The 18,987-nt window shown below is 32.8% G+C and overlaps 2 protein-coding genes across 4 annotated transcripts; one reads left to right on the forward strand and one right to left on the reverse strand.

Moving 5' to 3' along the window:
* Nucleotides 1-403: 403 nt before the first annotated feature.
* On the reverse strand, nucleotides 404-2,095 carry LOC7494437 (uncharacterized). The gene has a single exon (XM_002319892.4). The coding sequence runs from the start codon at nucleotides 1,955-1,957 to the stop codon at nucleotides 617-619; it is 1,341 nt and encodes a 446-aa protein (XP_002319928.2). The 5' UTR covers nucleotides 1,958-2,095; the 3' UTR covers nucleotides 404-616.
* Nucleotides 2,096-5,326: 3,231 nt separating this feature from the next.
* On the forward strand, nucleotides 5,327-16,641 carry LOC7494438 (vacuolar sorting protein 18). 3 transcript variants are annotated; one of them, XM_002319349.4, is made up of 24 exons: nucleotides 5,327-5,487; nucleotides 5,568-5,733; nucleotides 5,813-6,025; nucleotides 6,377-6,516; nucleotides 6,638-6,733; nucleotides 6,953-7,020; nucleotides 7,195-7,296; nucleotides 7,549-7,693; nucleotides 7,967-8,110; nucleotides 8,547-8,666; nucleotides 8,837-8,893; nucleotides 9,034-9,093; nucleotides 9,613-9,720; nucleotides 10,426-10,568; nucleotides 10,909-10,987; nucleotides 11,760-11,822; nucleotides 11,989-12,119; nucleotides 12,643-12,748; nucleotides 13,100-13,288; nucleotides 13,941-14,168; nucleotides 14,386-14,541; nucleotides 15,040-15,201; nucleotides 15,836-15,952; nucleotides 16,180-16,641. In XM_002319349.4, exons 2-24 carry the CDS (start codon nucleotides 5,571-5,573, stop codon nucleotides 16,354-16,356), a joined length of 2,967 nt encoding a protein of 988 aa, XP_002319385.3. In that variant the 5' UTR covers nucleotides 5,327-5,487; nucleotides 5,568-5,570; the 3' UTR covers nucleotides 16,357-16,641. The 3 variants fall into 3 exon arrangements, with proteins under 3 accessions (XP_002319385.3, XP_024439532.1, XP_024439531.1); XM_024583763.2 differs by having other exon boundaries at nucleotides 5,347-5,482; XM_024583764.2 differs by lacking the exon at nucleotides 8,837-8,893.
* Nucleotides 16,642-18,987: the final 2,346 nt, after the last annotated feature.

An 18,987-nucleotide genomic window follows, 5' to 3' on the forward strand; every position in this document is an offset into this window, starting at 1 on the left:
AAAGCTACCTTCTTTCTTGACCCTGGAAAGGTAACATGAAATGCAATCAATAGTTGTTGAATATCCCAAAATTTAAAGATCTACAATGAACAATTTAAGATATTAAATAATATTACGAGATATAATTTATATTATTTTTTAAAATTATTCTAGTTATAATATTATATCAAATAATTATCTCAACCTGAAATCTGAAATCAATGAAATACTTAACTTGTGATGTGAGGTCAAAAAAATGGTTGATATTATTCCCTGGTAAGCAATAATGGAGCTGGTCTTTCTACAAACTCCCCATATCCTAATATATATAAGAGGATAGATCAAACAACTAAGCCATTGAGAAGGAATGAAAGATAAGATATCACATTTTCATGGATGAAGATGGAATCATTACAGAAAGCAATAGACAAAACTTATCATATTATTGCATATATTCAGAAGGCCAATGAAACTACACTACAAACTTACGAGGTCCCAACCCGTTTAGACCAAACCAAAAACAACCTTACTAGTCCATAACAAGAGTTATGGCTTATCAACGACAAAGCTGAAAAATAACTTAACCAATTCAAGTGTGGACAACAAAGAAGAAGAAAAACTTCCCTTTAGTCCTAATTTACTCGTTCTCACCATCCTCCTCTTCTGCAAAACTAAGAGCCTGGCAAACAGAGTCCCCTGCTGCAGTCTCCTCGACGGGGGGAAAGTATGATTTCCTCCCAACCAAATCAGCCACTCTTTTTGCCGGCCCTGAGTCCCTTGGAGTCTCAGCAACACTTCTGACAGTCTTAATATTCGGCAACATATCGGTCACTACAGAAACTGCCTGCGGAGATTCCTCCTCAGCATCATCCTTGTATACCACTACTTCACTTGGAATCTCCCACCTCTTCTTCACTCTACCACTCTCCGCTCTCTGACTCACCCCATTACCACGTGAAGCCCGCCTCTTATTAACATCTTCCTTCTCATTATCCGGCAAAGACCTCTTCCGAGCCTCGCTAGCAGTTAGATTCCCATTAGACTGATTTGTTCCAATCTGATTATACCTACTAGCCACCACCCGTCCGGGCTTCAAGGGTTTCTTATTAGGCACAGATCTTTCCCCGTCTTTGAATAGATTCTTTGGCTGAATTGAAGCAATAACCCCATCTTCTTTCTTCACTGACCTTCTAGACCCCACAGTAGTAACAGCCTGTTTAGGAACTTGGATTTTGGACACATTTTTTCGTGATCTCGGACTAACACTCAAACTTTTTCCCCTCTCTTTAGTTGCCTTCAACTCATCAATCTCTTCAAGCTTCCAAAAACACGATTTCCGCCGATTCTGCGTCGAAACAGGAGTTTTCATCTCTTGTTTTCCAAACAATAACCTTGATTTGGATCCAGAGAAAATCTCACTTGGCCCTAAACTGACCCCTCTTCTATTAATCTTCGATTTAGCACTTGAAACCAATGGCTCTTCAATCTTGACACTCTGTTTCTGCTCCATAAATTTTGCAGCCACAACCCTCCCTCTCTTTTCAACAGTCTTTGATAAATTCCTCTCTGCCTTTTCAAGCCTAAGCACTTCAAGTCTTGAAGATAAACGCTTAATCTCCTTCTCGATCTCTTCAATCTCTATATCAATCTTTTTCTCATCATGATTCTTGATCTCCTCATTTTTCTCCACCATCTTCGACAGCCCAACCTTCATTGAATTACTCCCTTGTGAGTTAAAAGGATTGGGATTAGATTGAAGTGGCTTGGTGGGTTTTGAAGAATTGACATAAATAGGAGAAGATTTTTCACAAACTGGGCTAAGATTCTCTTTGCTTGCATCGGATTCAAGACTTTGATTCCACCAAGAAGACTTAAGATTCAAAGAATCCTCTGATTCTCCATTATCAAACGCTGCATTGTTCCATATCTGAACTTCAGGAGCATCTACCACATCCGGGTATTGAAGAATATTACTCATCTTTCTTCTTGAAAGATCAAAATGATGGATTTTCTTTGTTTTTAACAGATCAAGATTGTATCCTTTTTTAAGGAATCTGTGTGTGAGAAAAGAGAGAATTTTTTTTTTTGTGTGTGTGGGTTTTTGATGTGGGGATTTTTGAGGGTTTTGTGTTGTTTTAAGGATTTTTTTGACCGTTGGAGAAAAAGTATTCGTTGGAGCCTCATGGTGGGATATTGACCGTTGGATTATAAACGGCTTATAGTATTAGACGCTCCGATTTGATTTAAAGGATTAATTGGTCAAAAAATGGAAAATTCTGTAGGGATGGGATTTGGTGCGGCGGTTTGTTTCCTTGTTTGATGGGGTCCATAAGGAGCGTATACGTGAATCGGTCGGCCCATGCTTTTCTGCAGTCATATTGGGTCATAACCCATCAGCAAAGAGAGTCCTCGAAGTGAATGTTCAGGAGTGTTGTAGTTTATGTTTAAAAAAATATTAAATTAATAATCTTTCAGTTTTTTCAATAATTAATATTTTTTTAGTTTTTTTATATTTTTAATATTTTTATTGTGTTAATATAAAAAAAATATTTTAATGCATTTCAAATAAAAATAATTTTAAAAAAATATTTTGCACTACAATATCAAATCTCCACAAAGTAAAAATTATAGTTCGTTAATACTTAATAGATATTTATTTAAATTTAATTGGTTGAATTTAAATATCTAAAATCAATAAATCAGTATAAATAATAATTTTGAACTCAAATCTGAGTATATAGATATTACTAGAAATATCAAAACTTAAAAAAATATTAATTAACATCTAAAAAAATAAAAGAAATCATATCATTAATATCATGAATCATTTTGTTAAAAAAATAGAGGTAAATATTTGAAAATATCATAAAAAATAATGCATTAATGTAACAAGATTAACATATAATTATAATAGTGTTAAAAACAATTGTAAATCTATTGACCCAAATTTTTTTAATTTAATCTAGTTCTAGCATCAATTAAATTCAAAATACTTTCTCTAATTATGATATTATCATATAATTTATAATGATTTTATTATTATTTTTATTAAATAATGGTAAGACTTAAACTTTTTTTAAAAAAAACTAAAAGCCATAGACACATTTTACTATCTTTTGGAAAAATAAAATGACATTTATACCCTTAACAAGAAACTTAAAAACTTGCAATTGAGGGTATAATTGTTTTTTTTATGGGATTCATTAGTTATTGCAAAATTTATTGGGGATAGATTGGTCATGACACCTTCTTATCATAGTAAAATGACTATTCTGTCCTTAAAAGCAAAAAAAATATTAAGCTTTTGGTCATGGGCTTTTTTGTCTTTTAAAAAAAAATGTACAGTAAAGTCATGGTCATATCCTTGAGAGAGAAAAAAGTAAACATGCATAAAAAGGCTTCTTTATCTTTTCTATTTTTTTAAACAGTTCAATTACATAATTACTCTTGAATTAAAAAAATTAAGGCTAATTTCAAGAGCGTTTTAGTCTTTTCATTCTGATTGTTTTGCATTTTTTGAATTTAATTAGGAATTATTAGGTAATTTTAAGTAATCAAATATTATTAAAAAAAGTTGTTGAGCGCATGATAGCCCTCACACCTTTTGAGCGATGTGTATGAAGGCATACGGTTGCCAAAATCCTGCATTCACGGCAGCATTGGCAATGACCAATCATCATTTTTCCGACAATGTGGGGCGTGCTCATGGCCAAATTTCGGTTGGGCTGCGATGAAGTTTTTTTTCTTTCCTTTCTCATGCCCTTGAAATTCATGTCAGCTTTCCCAAAAAATAATTGTGTCCTCCAATTTGTAATTTTATCAATTTTGGCTCTTATTCTTATAATAACTATTTTATTTGCTTTTGATACTTTTTGAAGTTTAACTTTTTTTCAACTTCATCCCTTGGTATTTTATTCCATTTGATTTTTATATCTATTTTGGTCCTCCTACTTTTGATTGCTCTTTTTTGTGTTTTATATACTTTTCTTGATTATTGTTTTTCAATTTTGTTCCTTATCATTTTATTGCATTTGTTTTTTTCATTAAAATTTGGTTCTCAATCTTTTATTGCTATTCTCCTATCATTTTCTTAATTTTTTTTTATTTTATCCCTCAATATCTTATTTCATTTAGTTTTTTAATCTAATTTTTGTCTTCATTCTTTCAATTACTTTTTTTTTATCATTTTATTAATTTATTTTGTTTTCCAATTTAACCCCTGAATATTTTCTTTCATTTTGTTTTAATGTCGTATTTGATCTATATTGTTTGAGTTTTAAATTATTTTACAGTTGGAAATTTTACTTTGTTATTTTTTCATGATTGCCCTCTTACAAGGTAATCTCTGTCTCATGACTTAGACTCGATTAGGTTTGGCCTTTTTTTGGGGTTATTTATAAAAAAAATAATTGTTTTTTCAAATTCATCATTATACTTTTTGTTATTAGGTCATTGGCTTCATTGTTTGTTCCATTTTTTTTTGTTAAGTTATCTCAATCTCATACATCGAGTAATAGGTTAGTTGAGTTAACCCAAGTTGACTTAGGTTTTTTTTTTTAAGATTTTTTATGAGGTTAATTTTTTTTCTTCAATTTCACCCTTTGTCATTAAAATATTGGTCTTGAGTTTTGTGATTTTTTTTTCTTTCTATTGGGTTAGTCTAAGTGTGGGTTAGTCAAGTTAGCTCAAGTTTTATTTTTCAATAATTTCTTTATTTAAATTCGGTGTTTTTTTGCTAGGTTTTTCTTTTGGAAGTCTAATTTTTTTTATCTCGATCTTATATCATGGATGACAGATTAGTCGAGTTAACCCGGGTTAACTCAGGTTTGTTTCCCTTGACTTTTTTTTAAGATATTTTTTTTTCAATTTTATCATTTGACATTAAATTAGTGGCCCTTGACCTTTGCTATTTCTAGCTTTTATTTCTATTAGGTTATCCTGATAGCGGGTAAATAAATTTAACCTGGATTATCACTGTTTTTTTATGTTTTTTTTATTGAACTTGAGTTTTTTTTTTTACTAAACTCTTCTTTTGAAATTCTATTTTTCTTATTCCAATCTCATATTGCGATGTGGTGGTTAGTCAAGTAACCTGGGTTGACTCGAGTATTTTTATTTCGTTATATTTTTTGAATTTTGTTTTTCATTATTTTTCATTTGATTATTAGGTTTTGAGCAATTTCTTTTCCTACATGTTATTTTAATTCCATATTTCAAGCCATGTGTTAATAAAATTAATCTAAATTTTCTCAAATTGTAGTCAACTAAATCTTTTTTTTAATACATTAAAAAAAACTTTACTCGGGTACGATTATCTATACTTGAAACAAAGAGTGTAAAATAAAAAGGCAAGAAAAACCAAAGCGGCGAGGAACGACGTCGTGTGAATTCATTGAACTCAATAAGTTAAATCCGTTAAAACCCCTCTGTAAACCGATAACTTCATTAATCAACGGTTACCACCTCAGGCAACGTTCCCGGTCGATCAGTCTCCGATTAAAAAGTCAGGTAACTCAATTTTTCTCAGAAAAAACTAATCAAAACCATTGCTTATAAATCCAATAATTTCATCTAAAAAATCTTTGCAGGAAATGGATCAATCACGGCAAGTATTCACCGTCGATCTCCTAGAACGGTACGCATCAAAAGGCCGTGGTGTTATCACCTGTATGGCAGCAGGAAACGACGTCATCTTATTAGGTACCAGCAAAGGCTGGCTTATTCGACACGATTTCGGCGCCGGCGGTTCTTCCGGTACTCAATTCACATTCAAATTCTTCCGGTTGTCTCTGTCAAAGAAGCAAATCTCTAATTTTCTTCCTTGAAATGCTAGATTTTGATCTTTCTAGTGGACGGCCTGGCGATCAATCTATACATAGAGTGTTTGTGGATCCTGGTGGTAGCCACTGTATCGCCACCGTTATTGGTGGAGGTGGTGCGGAGACGTTTTATATGCATGCTAAATGGAGTAAGCCACGTGTGCTTGGGAGGTTGAAAGGTTTGATCGTTAATGCTGTTGCTTGGAATCGGCAACTGATTACTGAAGGTAATTAGTTTTGATTTTTTTATAATTGCTTGTTTTAAAGAAAAATCTTAGTTTAAATGTGTATGTTAATTGTGGATTAAAGTGAAAAAGTAAAAGCTCAACCCTGTGGAAATTTATGTTAGTTTCGTTTTGTTGTAAATTTTATTACCGTGTCTGTGAATTGTGATTTCAAGTTAGAGAGGGGTTTGTGTGATGTGTTAGTTTGATTTAACTTGCTAAATTATGGTATAATTTTGATTAAAGTGAAAAAAGATAGAAGTTTAAGTGATTATGATATCCTTTTGAGTTACTTGTAGAAAGTGACTGGAATTAATGGTTTTGATGAATTGTGAAGTATGTTTTCTTGTGCAGCGTCTACGAAGGAAGTTGTTATTGGGACGGATAATGGGCAGCTGTTTGAGATGGCTGTAGATGAGAAAGATAAAAGGGAGAAGTATATAAAGTTTTTGTTTGAATTAAAGGAATTGCCTGAAGCTTTCATGGCTTTGCAGGTTTGCTCTTTCTTTGATTTTGGTTGATAAAAATCAATAAATTTGAAGGAATTGCATTTTGGGATTAATTATAGGGCATGCATGTCTGTGCTTAAGTAAATGATCTCTTGTTGGTTTGCAGATGGAAACGGCTAGCTTAAGCAATGTAACCAGATATTATGTGATGGCTGTTACTCCAACACGACTTTATTCTTTTACTGGAATTGGATTATTGGAGGTAAGTTTGTTTCTGATATAAATTCTGTGTGCTATCATGAACTGATTGTTGTAGAACTCTTTATCTTCTTTGTGCTTTTGATCCTGAATTTGTTTGTGGCTGTGCTATGAATTTCTTACCAAGTGACTGGAACAACTTGTTATTGGCTTGCAGCAGTTTGTTTTACATGATATTGGCTATAATTCAAATTGAATTCTTATTAGTTGTTAGCATTTGTAGACAGTTTTTGCTAGTTACTTGGAACGCGCGGTGCATTTTATGGAACTGCCAGGGGAAATACCAAACAGGCAAGCACTTCTCATTGCCTAAATTTATTCAAGTTTCTTTACTTATTTATTTATTTATTTATTTTTGTAATCTGTAATTTATGGTTTTGTATGATGACTTGGGAACAGTTATTTTCCATTTTTTCTTGAACTTTCTGACCATGAAGCTCCTGTGCTGTTTTGGTCATCTATCAGTGAATTGCATTTTTTTATCAAGCAAAGAAGAGCAATGCATTTTGCATGGCTTTCTGGAGCAGGTATCTATCACGGTAGCTTAAATTTTGGAGCGCAGCATAGGTAAGGAATATCATTCTTGACTACTCCCTTTATATCCACAGAAGCATCTGTTAAAGTTCTTTTATTTGTCACATTTTTGTAAATGATAAAAAAATTTGTGTTGCTGGTACAGCTGTGTTCCACTGATGTCTTAGAAAATGGCTATTGTATTTTCTCTACATATGCCGCTTGTTAGTCCTCAATGTTTTAGCAAATGCTTTTTCTATTGCAAAACCTTTACTTACAGTTGTTCAATGGAAATTTCTTGGGCAGTTACATAAATGGTGATGAGAATTTTGTGGAGAATAAGGCTCTTTTGGACTATTCAAAATTAAGTGATGGTGTTGATGCAGTTAAACCGAGCTCAATGGCAGTTTCAGAATTTCATTTCTTACTTCTTATTGGAAACAAGGTTAAGGTAAGTCATAACAAGCACTCATGACACTCTTACTCTTGATAATGCCAATTGGTTGACTTTATGAGCGAGTATAAACATAAGTTTTCATTCATTACCTTCAGTTTTTGTAACTATTTCTGGTTATGAGGCCTTTACTTTTGCTTAGTCTCTTCTATTACATCTCATGTTCAACTACTGAAGTATTTTGGATTTAAATTAGGCATCACGTAGGATTTTCCAATTTATGCATTTACCTTCTTTAGGTATTCATACTTCTTTGTCATGTTTTGATAGGTTGTTAACAGAATCAGTGAGCAAATTATAGAGGAGCTTCAGTTTGACCAAACATCAGAATCGGTTTCAAGTGGTGTTATCGGATTATGCAGTGATGCCACTGCTGGCTTGTTCTATGCATATGACCAAAATTCTATTTTTCAGGTTTGTATCTCATGATGTGGCGGTGGGAAGAGAAATTAACTCAACAGAAAAGAATAGAATTTCGATGGCAAAAACTGGAAGATAATGAAACTGGAACTAGAAAAATATGTTTAGAGTGCATAGAAAACCTCTAAAATGTAAATAGATTGATAATAATATAAGACATTTCTGAAAAACAGCATTGGCAGCCCAATTTATACTAGTTTTAGGTCTAAATCCCAATCCTTTTAGAAGAGGAATCACCATTAAAAGTTTTATGACTCATGTAGAATTCAAATAGCGCGAGCATTCCTGAACTATATAAGAAAACTAAAACTACTAAGGAAAATATTAATCTGCCAGCATATTGATTGTTCTCTAGTCCTCTATTTTTATGTCAATGTTGCATAAGACAGTAATTTATTCGTTTTGTGCCACTGTATTGAGAAATAAATAGGTGTCTGTTAACGATGAAGGGAGAGATATGTGGAAGGTGTATCTAGACATGAAAGACTATGCTGCAGCTTTAGCAAATTGCCGAGACCCTCTCCAGAGAGACCAAGTATATTTAGTGCAGGTAATGTCTATTAAACCACGCTGCAAGTAAAATAGCAGCTGGTTTGTGATTTATGAATTTAAGTTTAAAATTATGGCACCTTAAATTTCAATTTCATCTGCAAGCAGTATCTTTTGGACAATCCTTGTTGTTATCTGGCCAGTGTATAACTGGAGTGGTTTCTGATTCAGGCAGATGCTGCTTTCACCTCCAGGGATTTTCTAAGAGCAGCATCGTTCTATGCAAAAGTGAATTCTCCGTTTCTTGATTTTATTTTTTCAAATAGCTCATTCATTATGTGATTGTGCCATTATTTAGAAGATGGCATATAACTAATAAGAGTTCTTTTTTTGTCTTGTTTTGTTTTGCTTTCTCTTCTTCTTTTCAGATTAATTACATACTATCATTTGAGGAAGTTACGTTGAAGTTTATTAGTGTAGGCGAACAGGTAAACTCAGGACCATTCGTATTTTCTGCATTATGGTCATGTTAGTTTCATTTTAACAAAATGATTACATGTCATATGCATCATATCATGTTTTCTGCCAGAAGTTGCCCATGCTTCTTCCACATTGAATGCATAAATTGTCCATGCTTCTGCATAAATATATAAATAGCAAATGCAATACTAAAACGGGAGTTTGAGAAGGATTTTAGTTCCCCATCATTAGTTCACATGTGACCTTAATGCTTCATTGAGTAAAACTTCAATTGGGTCAACACTCAGCCTAGTTTTTGTATTTTAACCATGCTTATTATTCTATTTATATGAATTGCACGCATAATATGGTTTTTACTATTGGTAGTCCGAGTCTGTAAATATAGGTAGCTGTATAGTTGTATAAAGTCAGGACTTGAGAAATGTTACATCTGCATTTAATTTATGATAACTTCTGCTTTCTGGGCTGCCAAAAGAAAAGGATTGGCTTGTACAAAGAAATTCTTACTTAGCTTTGCTTACATGCAGGATGCTTTGCGAACTTTCTTGTTGCGGAAGCTTGATAATCTTGCCAAGGATGACAAGTGCCAAATAACAATGATTTCCACATGGGCAACTGAATTGTACTTGGATAAGGTTTTACTTATTTATCTGACATGTATCATCGATAAAAAACTATCTCAGATATTTGGTCTTAACTGGCCTTTGATCCTCTAGATTGATTGCATTGTCAATTTAATAGATGTTACTGGCACAAGAGAGAAATGAGCATAGGTTTGATATATGCATCTGACAATACCAGACATTTCTGAACTTTTTCCTGTGTTCTACTTCTAATGTTCCATTTTTATGTCTACTTCTCTCAAAAGTCAAATGCTAATATCTACTGAAATTAAATTGAAAAAAATGAAAAGCGAACATTTTATATTATTTGTCGGGCATGAACATGCTAGTGGATGATTTGTTTCTTGGAGGTCATGGTATGTCAGCTCCTTTTCCATCCTTGTATCTTCCACATTTTGAATCTGAGCTAATTAATCAAAATTTTAGTTACTTCTGTTTTACTTTAAGCAGAAATTTTTTTGTAAGAGTATGCAGCAGCTTTTGAGATGTTCTGATTTAAATTCTTGGACATTCTTCACCTGTTGCATTAGTAGTAAGTAGTAATCCACCTCTGCTATTTTTGTTACTACATGAAAATTTTTAGTTGCTGAATGAGTTGTAATGTTTTAGCATGTAAAAGTTCTATTGCTTGAAAAGTTTTTCAATCCATATATGCATCAATAATTAGTATCTGAGATCATTAAATTTTAGCAATGAATTTCACATTCAATTTTCTAGATAAATCGGCTACTCTTGGAAGAGGATAATGCTTTGGACAAACATAGTTTTGAGTACCAATCAATCAATCAAGAGTTTCGTGCTTTCCTCAGTGACTGCAAGGATGTCTTGGATGAGGCAACTACTATGAGACTTCTAGAGAGGTAATCATATAAATTTTTGGTAGTGTTTGACCACTTATTTAGACTTTAGACCTACAATGTCTGTCTCTAGTCTTATTTGAGACAAATGTGCTTGGAACCATTGATAAATAACCAATTTTTCTTGTTTGATGTGATTCCATTCTATTAATATTAGTTCCTTATTCTACTGCATGTTAAAGAACTCGTTTGCACTATGATAGTTTTGCCCAACATCAAACCATCTCGGGTGTCCTTGCATCCACATGCATAAATTGCTATTGGTTTTTTGTTTGACTTCTCGATTGTTCTTGTCTGTTAAAAATATGCTGGAGTGAATTTTAGCTCAAATGCTTTTCTGCAGCTATGGCAGGGTTGAAGAACTAGTGTATTTTGCTAGTCTGAAGGAACAGTATGAAATTGTAATTCACCACTATGTTCAGGTGCTTTCACAACCTTTGTTTATTTGCTGAACATTGTTGTTACTTGCCATGCTTTGTAGTTTAGTTTCATTGGAGAATGCAAAATTGTCCTCTATTTTCTTTTTTATTGAGTGGTGATAGAGGGTGAGAACATAAAACAAAACTAATGAATACTATGTTTGCCTTCAACTTTAGTGTGGCAAATCCTTCTAATTTGAGAACACAGTCCTTTTGACTGTAGCAGATAGGTTTTAGTAGGTTCGTTAAGTAAAAAAGCTCTATCTTCATTTGGTCAGATACTTTTTGTTGACAGTGTCTGTTAGCTGACAGTGGTGGTTAGGATTCTTTATTTCTTCTCTTAGCGCGCGCGCATACACACACACTGTTTTTGATAAAATAAAATTATATTAACTGACTAAATAGAGTTACAAAAGCATGATAGAGAATAAGTCAGCCTCCAAATTAAGAAAGCAAAAGGAATATCATGAAACAGCAGCCCGATCACACTGATTGTCAAGCAAAGTCCCCTAAAACCACGTGAAGCATGACACCACAGAGAAAGAAAAACTATCCTATTCCTCAGCAATGGCATAGAAAGTGTTTTTTTATAAAAAAATTCTAGCATCTGACCAAACAGGTACACTGTATGACAGCACACATAGTACAAAACCATATGTATGTGTGTGTGTAGGCATGTAGGTAGGCAGCTTTTTTTGCCTGAGTTCTTGTTCCTGGCGATTCATATTATTAATTTGCCTTTGTTTTTTGGTGGGTGGGTGGCGTTTAACTCCAGCAAGGAGAAACAAAGAAAGCATTGGAAGTGCTTCAGAAACCTGCTGTTCCAATAGACCTTCAGGTACATGTTTAAGTGTGATTTGAACTATGGTTCATTTTCCCAATCATGGATGGTTGCAGCGAGTTTTTTTGCTGTAATGCTTTCTGTACTCTTAAGAGTCCACACCACCTTGTTTTTAGTCCTATTTTCTATAAAGGTACTTAGTGAGATTGTTTTTGCTTTGCAGTACAAGTTTGCCCCAGATCTCATTGTTCTTGATGCATATGAAACAGTTGAGTCATGGATGACCACAAAAAACCTGAACCCAAGAAAACTGATTCCTGCAATGATGCGTTATTCAAGTGAACCTCATGCAAAGTAATGGGTGCAACTTTTTTCAATTATTACATTTTTCTTTTTATCAGAGGGGTGTGAATTTTTACTTCTGCAAGCATTAAAACGAGCTCAATTTTCTTGTGATAGTCTCCATTATTATTTAGTTGTTTTTGGCTCTAAACAAGACTTGTAAATGATAGAAAGTCTGAGTTTAGCTTTGGTGCTGCTGCTCACACCAGTGCTAGATTTCCCAATCCTTCTGGTTTCTCTCTGAGTTGTCATCTAATCACAATCATTGGCTTGCTTTTCCTACCTGTGGCATAAACGTTTCTTATGATCTGATTGGTAGATTCCATGACAAAAAAAATTACTTTTGTCAAAGGAAGTTTGTGTCTTGTATCATCAGACATGACCGCCAATTGATAGATCAATAGTTATAAATTGCAATAACCTTCAGAAGTTCTATTTCCTGTTCAGTTATTAACATATAGATGTTAGATTATGTATTTGATGTTTCTGGTGAATTGCGGATCTCTTTTCACTGCAACTATGTTGTCACCTGCAGGAATGAAACCCATGAAGTCATCAAATATTTGGAATTCTGTGTTCATTGTTTGCATAATGAGGATCCTGGAGTTCACAACTTGCTTCTTTCTCTCTATGCTAAACAGGTTGGGTTTGTTCTTAGAATTTTAACAGGTGGAAATGACTTTAAGTTTGTAATTTCATATTTTGTTTGACATGCTCCATATCATTTTAAGATTTTGATTTGAATTGTTTACTGACAAAAGGTTAAGTATGCCAGTGGGTCTGTATCTGGATAAGTAAACTATATGTATTTTGTGGATCCTTTTGATGCCACAACAGTCATTCCAAACTTTCTTGCTCCTGAAGTTATTCCATGAAAGCACTTGAGTTTTTTTATCCTTTTATTTTCTTCACCCACGAGATTTTGCTCAAACAGTATTATCACAGTTCATTTGAGGGTTGCCTTGATGATATTTTGTTTCATTTATATTCAGGAAGATGATGATGCACTTTTGCGTTTCCTACAATGCAAGTTTGGGAAAGGACGAGAAAATGGTCCAGATTTCTTCTATGATCCCAAGTATGCCTTGCGCCTTTGCCTCAAAGAAAAGCGGATGCGTGCCTGTGTTCACATATACAGCATGATGTCCATGCACGAAGAAGCAGTTGCTCTTGCTCTACAGGTGATATTTTAGTGCCTCTAGATCCTACTGCAATTTGTTTTTATAGAAATTTGATGTGCTCCAGTTTACCAGCAGCCAGTGCTGTAAACCAAGTAAAACTGAGGGTTATCAAGTTTTGAAAGAATCCATAAGAAATTCAAATCTAAGCTAGAAGTCTTGCAATCTGACCCCAGATCAGTTTTCTGCAAGTTTTAGCAAATATGGCTAGAAATCTAGAAGGTCAGGGTTCACAAATGAACACTGGATGGAATAAAATCTGAGGAAAGGGATAATTCATGTTTGAAATTTTATTTTCTGAAATCCGCTACCAAATTTGTTTACAGAATTTTTTTTTCTTTTCACGGGGGCTCTTGTTCTTACCAAACCCTACAAATTTTGCTTTACCTTTATCCACCAGACACCTCATAGAATTATTTAACCCATTACAATTTTCAGATAAGATAGTTGAAGGGAAAAAAAACCCAAAATTCCAAGTTGAATAAGACATCATAGCCCCAAGTAGAAAAGGAAAAAGCCCTTAAGAGTTCTCTCAAACTGAATTTACAGACACCTCCAAATCCAAGGAGCTCAGAAATGAAATTGGTTTTTCCTCTAGTCTTGTATCTCTGTGTGGTCTTGTGCTATTTTGACCTATTTTCCCGCTTGTAATTAGGTTGACCCCGAGCTTGCAATGGCTGAAGCTGACAAGGTGGAAGATGACGAAGATTTGAGAAAGAAGCTTTGGCTTATGGTTGCCAAGCATGTTATTGAACAAGAAAAGGGAACTAAAAGGGAGAATATAAGGAAGGCAATAGCATTTCTCAAGGAAACTGATGGCCTTCTAAAGATTGAGGATATATTACCATTCTTTCCAGACTTTGCCCTAATTGATGACTTCAAGGTAATCTTGTTACCCTGATGTTTTGGGATAATTTTCCATGACATCGTTGATCCCTTCTTACCTTATTTTCAAATTTTATCTCTCCTCCGATTGCCATTTGAGCTGCTGCGTGCCCTTCTAATTTTATGCCTGTTATGAACATTCTAAAACTTGAGTATTTTATTGTCCCTTTGCTGCTGGCTTCTATACTAGAGTTGACTCTCTTGTGTGAGTGTAGGAGGCAATTTGCTCATCATTGGAGGATTACAACAACCAAATCGAACAACTAAAAGAGGAGATGAATGATGCTACACATGGCGCTGACAACATAAGAAATGATATTAGTGCACTTGCTCAAAGATATGCTGTCATTGACCGTGACGAGGAATGTGGGGTATTGGCCATTCCAGTCTTTAGTTCCATTCACAATCTGCATGCTAAAGCTATACTTGATCTTTTTCCATGTACTTGCATTGGTTGGGATATCACTTTACCCTTCACTTGCCTTAGGAGTAAAAGGATGCTTTTTTGGCTCAGTCTCACCTTTGAAACTTTTTGCTGAAGTTTTCCATGTACTCTAAAAGATTCCAAGGCTGAAAATAGGTGGGCCTAAATAGGTCTTCCCCTTATACTATGTTTATTTTAATTGGTGTCATTACCTTGTTGTCATCATACTGTAGTTGGGTCATAGGAACTAGATCTTGGACTTTGGAGATAGTCCCAGCCTTCAGTATTTCCGCATGAGGTGGTTCCTCTCATGATTCAAACTTGGACCCTCACGGTTGGTAGTCCAAGATTTTTACTGTTCCATAAAGCAACTGTTTCCAGTTGCATAGCTCATATTTGAACTTGTTAAATTCTGTTGTCATCTTACTGAATTTATTCTTCTCAGGTTTGTAAGCGCAAAATCTTGATTGTGGGTGGGGACTACCGTATGTCTCGGGGCTATACATCAGTAGGACAAATGGCTCCCTTCTATGTATTTCCATGTGGGCATGCCTTTCATGTGCATTGCTTGATTGCCCATGTGACATGTTCTGTCAATGAAACTCAAGTAAGTTGATGTGCAGCATTTCTCACATAGTATTTTTGGTTAAATGCTGCTGTTGCAAATTTGAGAATCAAGATGACATTTTACTTGGTAGGTGCAACTTGAAAGTCAAAGTAACTTCTAATCTGATTAAATAGTCAATCATACTACCATTTATTTCTACTTTGAATAGCATAAAAAGCACATCCATTGATGGCTACAACATTAATCAAATCGGAAAGCATCATTTGGAAATGCATTATGTTTCATTAGCACGACCATTAAAACAACTTGGCCTCTGCTGGTCAAACCCACCATCCTTTTCTCTTGAGGATGGAAGAAAAAGAGCATTGATTGGTTACAACTTGTGCAGATTGTAAGAATTGCATTTGTTAGTTTTATAGTTAGTTCTGAACAGAGGAATTATGCTGGCAAAATTGTGATTGGCAAAATTGTGATTGAATGATCATCTGGATTGTGGATAACTATATCTGCACAAGCATATTATTCTACTTGTGCCCTGAAAGTAGAATTCTGCTTCTGCATTTGTGAAATTTCTGGTTGTAAAAATATCTCACTCGCAGGAACTTCATATTTGATCTGACCTTTTCAACCTCATTTTTGTTTTTTTTTTGTTTTTATCAAATGAACGATGCAGGCAGAATATATACTGGATCTGCAGAAGCAGCTTACGTTGCTTGGTGACGGAGCTAGGAAAGACATGAATGGTGGCATAACTGAGGATTCCATTACTAGCATGACTCCTGCAGATAAGGTCTGTTTTTATGCTTGTCATTTACAAGTAAACATTTAGTGGCTATATGAAGTAGTTTTTAATTTTCAATAGCAGTCTTCACTTTCAGTGAGATTTTTGCATAAACTTAATCCTGGTTAATGGCTTTTGTGTACACCTGAGAACAATATACCTCCTGTTACTAACAATTATGAACTAAAGCTTCGTAATGGTGAATTTAATCGACTTTCTTATGTCGTGATCTCCAGCTCCGTTCTCAGCTGGATGATGCAATAGCAAGCGAATGTCCATTTTGTGGTGAATTGATGATCCGTCAGATCTCTTTGCCTTTTATACTCTCTGAAGAAGCACTGCTGGTTAATTCATGGGAGATAAAACCACAGAACAACCTTGCGAACATGAGGACCCTCTCTTTACCGGTATGACCATACCCTACTTTTGTGGCTGCATGCTTGTCATTAATTGTTCTGCTTGCTTGTGGCAATATAATTATCAACAATTATAGATAGCTTTTGAAAGGGTTTTTGCTGCTTGTTTATCCATATGGAATGAAGAGTTCCCGCCTTAAGAACCAACAAGAACAAGGGTGTTGTTATTGTTATTTTCTTAGTGTTATACATTATTAATTGTAAATTTGATTGTTTTATTTTTGTAAAGAAAAAAAAACACACACACACATAAAAGAGTATCACATTTTAAGGATACTGAAATATTTGTTGTACACGACATGCTTGCGCTGCTGATAAGATGATGTCACAAGACTATAATTAGGTTGTGTTTCTATGAATTTTGTAGATATATTTAATTAAAAATATTTTTTATTTAAATCAGAATTTGGTTTTAATCAAAAGTTAAAAGTTTTAAATTTAAATATACTATTTTTCAAAAAAGTATATTTAAGTTATTTTTAATCAAACATAATCTTAACTTAATTCATTTTTGTTATAAATTATTTATGAAAAAAGCTTTCGAATTAAAACTTAAAAGTCAAATTTTAATTTTTATAAATTATGTCAAAGGGATTCTTAATCACGAAACTTTTATGGCCTTAAATTAAAATTGGCTTAAAATAGACCATTGAAATTAAGAGTTAATCACCCCCATCATGCTAAATTTTGCGTGCCATTACAGTTTACACTTTATGCTTTTAAAAACTATAATTTTTACCCTAAAATTAAAATTAATGGAGTTAACTTTTATTTCTAATTTTTTTAAAAAAAATCAGAAATATCTTTTTTAAAATAAGCTAAGAAATATATCACTCTCGTTTTATCAATTACACTCCTTTCTATAGAAATATTTGTGTTTTCTTTTAATTTATAAAATCAAGTCAAATTTTTTTTTTTTTAAAAGGCTTCTATATATTTTTTTTAAAATCATATCATTTATGTATTTAACTAGTCTTATCACTTGTGCTACATCGCAGATAGAATTTCAAGTTAATTTTGAATATAATACAAGAATTTCAAGTTAATTTTGAATATAATAAAAAAATATGTTAATGTTGTGGATATATTTTAAAATATCAAGATTTTTTTAATTAAGAAAGACAAGTATGTTTAAGATTTCAAGTTAATTTTTAACTTGAAAAAAATAATTAATTTATGGATATGTTTTCATGGAAGAAACATAAGGATGTTTATGCTTTATAAAATAAACTAAGAAATATATGAATTTATAAATTAACACTAATTACAAATTAAAACAGAAAGTTAATTTTCATAGGAAAAATAAAAGATAGATGTACAAATAAATATTTTACACTGTTCTTTTTCTTTAAAATATCTTCATTCATTTTATCTTAGTGGTTAAATGTGTTGCTAATAAAAAATGATTTATGTTTTTATAAAATCTTCATATAAATGCATTTAACTCATATAAAATATATGAGAAAAAATTTAACAAAAATCAAAATCGCTTTAAGGTATCATGCAATTAAAAAAGTATATGTAAAGGGTAAACGAGGTCATGCGCTGATGGGTCAGACCTACATATCTAGCCTTAATAAAAAAAAAACCTAGGTGTGCCTTGTGTTTTTTTCATTAGAAGAGGACAATATCTGCTCCTATATTTCCTTTTTAAGAAAAAATTAGATAACAGGTTGCCGGCTAATTTATTTTAAAATCAAGATCCAAGGATTCCAAAAATTCAAATTTTAACACATTTTATTTTTTAAAAACACCTCCAAAACACAATATAAACCCCTAAAAAACACATATCAACCTCAAAACACTCCAAAATTACTCAAAAAAAAAAAATCAACCAAATAACAAACAAACATCAATGTCTTTTTTCCTGAAATATTTTTAGGGAAACATCTTTTTTGAGCTCCTCTAGAAAAGAGAAGCCTGTCAATACAAAAATTATTTTTATTGGTGGTTGAAATGTGGTGAATTGATAACTTTTATTTTTTTATTTTTTTTCTACTAGTCTCTCTCTTTTCTCAAAACTAGAGAGTGAAAAAAATAAAAAAAATAAATTTTTAAACCGAAATATTTTTTGAGTGATTTTCAAATTAGCCACGTGGTTTTCATGTGTTTTACATTCTCTTTGTTTGAATGTTGTTTTTCTTTTACAAATTTAAATCATCTCATCAAATGGACCACAAAAAGACAATTGAAAAAAAAAGTTTAAGTATGAAAATAAAAAAATATATGAGTGGTATTCATATAAATAACGTCATCCCAAATCTTTTAGTTGTACTAAAAATAGTAATATATTCTTTTAATAAATCATAAAAAAAAATCTTACTTACAAACAGAAGGTAGCACATTTTAAATGAAATGGATGATTTATCCTATTGAATCCTTTCAAAGTACCAGGTAGAACATATTATCAAAAAAATAAAGAGGCCTCAATGAAACATTGTATACACATACTTAGAATATTATGGATTAATACAATATAATGATATTATTGCCCTTCCTAAACAAAAACAATGAACCGGTCATTAGGAGTAAAATAATCTTTTTATTAGGATTTATTGATCATTATCATATTGATTCGGGACAAATTGGTCTTCTTATATTTTTTTAGCACAATAAAATAACTTAATT

This window comes from Populus trichocarpa, chromosome 13, assembly GCF_000002775.5.
Source record: "Populus trichocarpa isolate Nisqually-1 chromosome 13, P.trichocarpa_v4.1, whole genome shotgun sequence".
In the NCBI taxonomy this organism is placed as follows: Eukaryota; Viridiplantae; Streptophyta; class Magnoliopsida; order Malpighiales; family Salicaceae; genus Populus; species Populus trichocarpa.

What these genes read in the sequence shown, in the direction of transcription:
- LOC7494438 (XM_002319349.4), top strand. Translation starts at nt 5,571, where the DNA reads ATGGATCAATCACGGCAAGTATTCACCGTCGATCTCCTAGAACGGTAC. An exon ending in TTATTAGTGTAGGCGAACAG is followed by an intron (nt 9,094 to 9,612) that starts GTAAACTCAGGA and finishes GCTTACATGCAG; the next exon opens with GATGCTTTGCGAACTTTCTT. An exon ending in TCAAGTGAACCTCATGCAAA is followed by an intron (nt 12,120 to 12,642) that starts GTAATGGGTGCA and finishes TGTCACCTGCAG; the next exon opens with GAATGAAACCCATGAAGTCA.
- LOC7494437 (XM_002319892.4), bottom strand. Translation starts at nt 1,957, where the DNA reads ATGAGTAATATTCTTCAATACCCGGATGTGGTAGATGCTCCTGAAGTT.